This window comes from Anarrhichthys ocellatus, unplaced genomic scaffold, assembly GCF_004355925.1.
Source record: "Anarrhichthys ocellatus isolate YVR2014 unplaced genomic scaffold, GSC_Weel_1.0 scaffold314, whole genome shotgun sequence".
Lineage (NCBI taxonomy): Eukaryota > Metazoa > Chordata > Actinopteri > Perciformes > Anarhichadidae > Anarrhichthys > Anarrhichthys ocellatus.
Genome location: NW_022280324.1, coordinates 14,930 through 21,547, shown reverse-complemented (window position 1 = coordinate 21,547; position 6,618 = coordinate 14,930). Strand labels below are relative to the sequence as shown.

At 39.9% G+C, this 6,618-nt stretch overlaps 2 protein-coding genes across 2 annotated transcripts in view; one reads left to right on the top strand and one right to left on the bottom strand.

Moving 5' to 3' along the window:
- Positions 1 to 2,777, top strand: part of LOC116401277 (WD repeat and FYVE domain-containing protein 2-like) — a 39,381-nt gene extending 36,604 nt beyond the window's left edge. Inside the window, exon 7 of the mRNA XM_031879601.1 lies at positions 2,641 to 2,777. Coding sequence (XP_031735461.1) covers positions 2,641 to 2,777 — 137 coding nt within the window. The remainder of the gene's footprint in view (positions 1 to 2,640) is intronic.
- Positions 2,778 to 3,044: 267 nt separating this feature from the next.
- On the bottom strand, positions 3,045 to 3,965 carry LOC116401281 (olfactory receptor 13C2-like). Its single transcript, XM_031879604.1, has one exon. It carries the CDS (start codon positions 3,963 to 3,965, stop codon positions 3,045 to 3,047), a length of 921 nt encoding a protein of 306 aa, XP_031735464.1.
- Between the last annotated feature and the right edge of the window lie 2,653 nt (positions 3,966 to 6,618).

Here is a 6,618-nt window from a genome sequence, read left to right as displayed (position 1 = left end):
ATATGATATGTTGACAAATGTTTGCTTGTGCATTAAGTCCATGAGATACTGACATGTTCCCCCTTGTGTGTGTTTTAACATGTTTTTTTGAACTATGTGTTAGTTATGCTGAATATGATCAAGTTTGAAATATGCAGTGAAGTTGTTTACATGTTTGCAGCTTTTCCTTTGCAGAGCGTAATGAGCTCCATGGAGGCTGAAGCAGTCTGATAAAAACAGCCCACATTTCTCTGTTTGTGTGTTTGCTGGTGCACCAAGGTACGGATGACTGAATCAAATCCTGTGATGCAGGTGATAAGAGACTTCTAGTCAGGCACCTGTTTCATCCATTAACATTTTCTTTTAGACATCCAGAATGAATAATGAATCAAATGTGACATATATAACTCTTGGTGGGCATGTGGAAGTGCACAAATATGGATTGTGAAAAAATTGTGAAAAAAAATTGTGAAAGAATAAATCAAAGAAAGCATTTAGTTATTATTACCACTATTTGTAGACTTTGATCATTTACAGTGTGCAGCTGCCTCATATTCATGAAAACAAAGAAGACGGCCTCAGATGGGTAAACAATAACTCAGTGTGAAGATAATAACGAGTCTGAGCTGAAGGAGGTTCTGGTGAACCTGCATGATTTCATCTGGTTTCATCAGAATCCGACCCGGTGGCTCCGATGACGAGCATCAAGAATAACTCTATAGAAACAGACCATCTTCTCTCTGATGGTCTCTGTACTGATGGAGGTCTGATAGAGGATCAGGACTACACTGAGACTGGTTCATGTAGATATGTGAACCAGTCTCAGTTTAGTCCTGATCCTCTATATGAACCAGTCTCAGTGTAGTCCTGATCCTCTATATCAGGGGTCTTCAACGTTTTTCAGGCCAAGGACCCCAAAACTGATAGAGATGGAGCAGGGACTCCTGACTATATATATATTGTATCAAATTGTGTTTTATATTAAATGGGCCTAGTGCCATGTATAAACATACCTCTTTATTGTGAATTCAATACTAAGCTATTCTAATAATACACAGGTTCATATATTCATGTTTTTATTTTAAACATGTGCAAGGTACAGTGAGTAGGGAGGCCGTGCCACTGCCATTTATAAACACACCTTGTCAGCTGATACCAATGCCAACATCAACATTGTCTGTCAATTGCATGATAATCATCATACAAGCTATTCACACTGATGTTTTCATTTTTAACATAAATGTGGAAACGAAAATGAGTGATGGCCTATTAGTGCCACTGCCATGCATAAACATACCTGTTATCTTTCATACAATACTGAACTATTAAAATAATGGACACATTCATGTTTAGAGAAAAAAATATATACATTTTTTTTTTTTTTAATTGTCTAATCAACCAAAGATTTCGCGGACCCCCTGCAGTGCCTCCGCGGACCCCCTAGGGGCCGCGGACCCCCTGTTGAAGACCTCTGCTCCATATGAACCAGTCTCAGTGTAGTTCTGATCCTCTAACCCAGGGGTGTCAAACTCATTTTCACTCCGGGCCACATCAGCATCATGTTTCCCTCAAAGGGCCGGTTGTAACTGTAAGACTGTATAACTGTAACTACTCCTAACATATTGTTAAATAACTGTCTCTGCTTTTGCAGTTGCATCAGTTAAAACCAGCATGTCTCATATGTTCAGAAACCGTAACTATTGATAAAAGCGGCAAATGAAGCGCACTACGAGGCAAAGCACAACTCTTTTGAACAAACGTATCCACTCACATCTAAATGAAGACACAGAAAATAAACCTAAGAGCCCAAAATGATCAGAATCCTGACACGTTAATTCACTGTCCAATGATGTTAACAGAGAGAATAGAGCTGAAACAAGTGGTTTAATAACCACAGATAAAGTCCATGCTCACTGATTTCTCTTGGTAGAAGACAAAAATATAATATTGTGGCTTTTTATTGACATCACTTCACACTGAATGAACTGAATTTAAAGCTGCAGGACAATTCAGTGAAATTCATTTTTCTAAAATGAATTACTTTATTTTAAGATGCACATTTTTGAAAACCTGTTACGTCAGTTATTCTTTAATCTAGACCTTATTGTACTTGAAATGAGAAGAACATGTATTTATGTATTTCTATGTATTACTTATAATCCATCCAGTTAAATTTGAAAAGTGAGAATAATAATTGGTTAAAATATAATTGATGTGTACTTTATTTATTTGATTTGACAGTTGTTGACGACACAGAGACGTTACTACTACTAGACTTCTTGAATATATATATATATATATATATATATATATATATGGCACTAAATAGCGCGAATTAGATATTATTGTAATGTTCCGGACCTTTGCCCGAGGAGATTTTCTCAACCTGGACCTTTTGGAATTTTAGTTGAAGACCCCTGCTCTGTATGAACCAGTCTCAGTTTAGTCCTGATCCTCTGTATGAACCAGTCTCAGTGTAGTCCTGGTCCTACAGTGTCGAATGCAGAACTGTGGTCCAGAAGCACACGCTGTTGATTTAACGAGACACACAGAAACAATGATGCCGGTAAAGTTCATCACAAACTAACAATTCAGAGTGTCGATAGAATAAAAATGTTGTGTTGTGTTGTTAGTCACCCTGATGAAGCGCTCTGTATTTAGAGTTGGAGTGTCACAGCCGGCTGTTTTTAACTACTATGATCACATTGTTGGAGCTGATGGTGCTTGATACTGTGGCACATGGACGCTTCATGCTACATGCTACGTGCTACGTGTATTACCTACAGGCCACAGTGTAAATGATCTCTCCATCACTTAGAATTGTTGAGACTAGATAGTTTCATTTCATGTGTTCTCACTGATATACACATCAAAATTAATATAGATTACATTCTAATCTAATCTTTAACTCTTACAATCACATGTCTAATATCTGTCTCATACATTTCTCCTGTGTTGTTCTTTCACATCACTATATTCAGAGGACATGCATGAGGGAGTCTCCAGTATATCCTCCATCTTATTAAAAGGGTCCTTGACTGGAAAAAGGTTGAGACACTTCTGCATTAGACCGTTTTGCAGAACAATCCACTCAGGTGCTTATAAATTTCTTTCATTTTCAGTCCGTATATGATCGGATTAAAGAGAGGATGATACAACATCATTTGTAAACTCAATATAAATTGTATAGTTTTGGGAAAATCAGCGTCCAGTCGAGCTGAAAGAACATCATACGTAACCAAACAAGAAAAGCTGATTAGAACCAGCAGGTGAGGTAAACAGGTCTGTGCAGCTTTGCTCCTGACTTCTCTGCTGCTTCGATAGGTTATTACAAATATCTTTATGTATGTAAAAACTATGAAGAGCAAAGGAAGGAGTGCCACGTCTACAAGCACGATCAAGCCGTATATGTTCAGCAGTTGTGATCTCACACAGTGAAGTTTGTGAACTGTGCTGTTGCAAATGATTCCTTTCAAAGTAAAGCTACAGAGTTTTTTAGAAGCACTCTGCGGCATCGGCACTGACATCTGACAGGCAGGCACAATCCAAGCTGCAATCAGGAGGACTTTAACAGTGTTTCTTGTCATGATGGTTGGATATTGCAGAGGTTTACATATAGACACATATCTGTCATAGGCCATGAGTGACAACAGGAAGAACTCTGAACCAGCCAGAGTGTAATATATAAACCACTGGAAGATACATGCCGAGTAAGATATCCTCTGTTTATCAGATAAAAAGTCAATCAGAAGCTTTGGGTAGATAGCAGTGCTGTAAAGAACAGAGTTGATTAATAAAGCTGCAATAAATACGTACATAGGCTCATGGAGGCTTTTGTGAATCACTATAATGCACACAATAGTAGAATTACTGCAGATTATTAGAAGATATGCTGTAAACATGATCACAAAGTACAGAAATCCATATTTGTGCACTTCCACATGCCCACCAAGAGTTATATATGTCACATTTGATTCATTATTCATTCTGGATGTCTAAAAGAAAATGTTAATGGATGAAACAGGTGCCTGACTAGAAGTCTCTTATCACCTGCATCACAGGATTTGATTCAGTCATCCGTACCTTGGTGCACCAGCAAACACACAAACAGAGAAATGTGGGCTGTTTTTATCAGACTGCTTCAGCCTCCATGGAGCTCATTACGCTCTGCAAAGGAAAAGCTGCAAACATGTAAACAACTTCTCACTCAGTGTGCGTCACCAACATGGCCATTAGCTTGGCTTGCTAGCTAGCTAACTTAGCTATGTTCCAAATGTAACGTTATGTTATCTGATAAAACACACAGGCATTGTAGCTTCAGAGAGAGGGGTCACTTACTCTACTTTTGGGTGTGTTGTCTTTCAAATTACGTGTTTTCACAATCTTAGACTTCAAAAGTTGAAGACAACCTGTCGACTTTCTTGACGAGCAAAATCATCTTTTAAATACACAAACATCATATGTGTAATTCGTGGCACAATTCAAACTTGATAAAGACAATATTTGTCTCTCACCGTTGAATACCGTATATATTTTATTCTGAAATAAGTCCCAAGTTCGTCCACCCGAAGGTGCGGGACTTCACCTATCTATTCAACCCAAACAGCCAATCGACGACTGCTAGCTGGGTGGTTTCTGGGTTTCAGTTAGCAGTTTTTTAGTCATCCCCCACCGTCAAGGCCAGCCTGTTTTCAGCAGCAGCAGATCCTCAGAACAAGAAGGCAACTGAGATCGCCACTCTTGGAGGTGAGGTCAGAGGGTTCAACAAGTTTCTGAGGCCCCTGCTATGAAAGTCGAGTGTACAGCTTTATTTATACTCGTGCTTGGAACCGTAGCATGCACAAAGGTGTCTGTACTTTACGCACCGTTAGTTGCATTATCTCAGAAACACCAGAGGGCATGCAAACAAAATTAACTGTGAAGAATCAAAAAGACGAGTGTAACAAAAGCCATAAACCAACCTCCACAATGCCGAGGAGGGATTATAATCAACTGTAAACTCATATCTCATATTTATGGACTACTTTATTCTCTTTATACAAACCCTGTAAAGAAACAAGTCAAGTATTAAATATAATATAAAGAAATAAAGTTTGAATATCCTGTAAACTATTTGATTTGGCTGATACATATTTACTCAATTTTAGATTTTAAGACCTCCTGTTTCTAAAGCATCCAACAAGGAATTGACCTTCTGACCTTCCAGATATGTTAATGGTGTTTTTATCATTGAGATATTTGTGACCGTCGCGCCCCGACAGTGAGCCTAATCACACCACATGGGCTGTGATTACTTCATTTACGGGTCATCATCTAAGGCGACTGGTTTGCCTCAGTTGACCTAGTGGACGCATTTCATTGGATCCCATTATTTTAACCTAACTAAGTAGTTTTGTCGTCTAAACCTAACTAAGTAGTTTTATCGTCTAAACCGCCCCTAGGGACTCGGGGGACACACGGAGCAAAGTTGCATTGGAGGTAAGGATAAAACCCTCCCTTTTTGTCCCCCCCCTAACGGACGGAAGGAGCGCCGCTAAAAATCGGGAGGGCGCGGGGCCCTATATAGTATTTGCCCTAGTCTAACGCGGGAATACGGCGTTCCCTTCAGACCTGCGGTCGCCGAGTTACGATTTTCCAAAGTTCGGGAACAGTTTGCCTGTACGACCCTTTATCTTTTTTGTCCACCGGGGGGCGCCACTCACAGGACACTCCGGAACAAAACTGCCATTCGGGTCCGGCCATTTGGCCCCAAAAGGGCCACTCCAAAACCATGGGAACAATTATGGGAACAATTGGGCCATTGCGGCGGGACTGATGGGAACTTTTGGGCCGATTAAGGGCCAGCTCCGTGGGATCCTGGATCGACATTTTAAACTGCCGTATCTTCTCAACCGTTCGATATCCCGCTTTGAAACGTTGATATCTTGGACCAATGCTCAATTGTACGGAAACAATGTTTTGGGACAAATGTTGCTATTTGGTCAGTATGGTTGGGCCACATGAAATTCCATAATAATGTAGTCAGAATGACACTTTTTGAGTTAAACTGACATTTGACCTGGAAGATCTCCACAACCCTTTGAGGTAGGAAGCTGTACTATCATCTGAAATTATAGATCCACTGGTATGAAAATGAAAATGATTGGACCGACTCCAATTCTAATAAATCTCCGGCAAAGTAAGGCAATGGCATCGATTTTGCTCAAAAGTCAAACTCGTCCGATTTGCTTGAAACTTTGCACCCCTGGTGAGATGATCCCAGGTATGCCCCCTCATGCCTCATGCATACTGTAGATATTGTATGGGAGGAATGAGAACAAATGGGCCACTCAGGTTGGGATTTTTGGCGGAAATGAGAGCCCAATCAAATGTATTGGAAATGACCATTTTAGTTATAAGGGAACTGCCATTTCCCGGAAAAAAGGTCCTCGAAATGGCCGTATTTGAATTATAAGGGAACTCATCTTATAACTTGAAAACAGCCATTTCCACTACATTTGATTGGGATTTCATTTTGTCCAAAAGTCCTGACCCAAATGGCAGTAATTGTCCGGGTTTCCCAATGCCTTTCGGGTTAATATGTGCCATTTTGGCATCTTCACCACATATGGTGAAATTTGATCTAAATGAGCTACAGCC

Bases quoted from the DNA above. Each gene is read 5' to 3' on its own strand.
- LOC116401281 (XM_031879604.1), bottom strand. From the start codon at position 3,965: ATGAATAATGAATCAAATGTGACATATATAACTCTTGGTGGGCATGTG.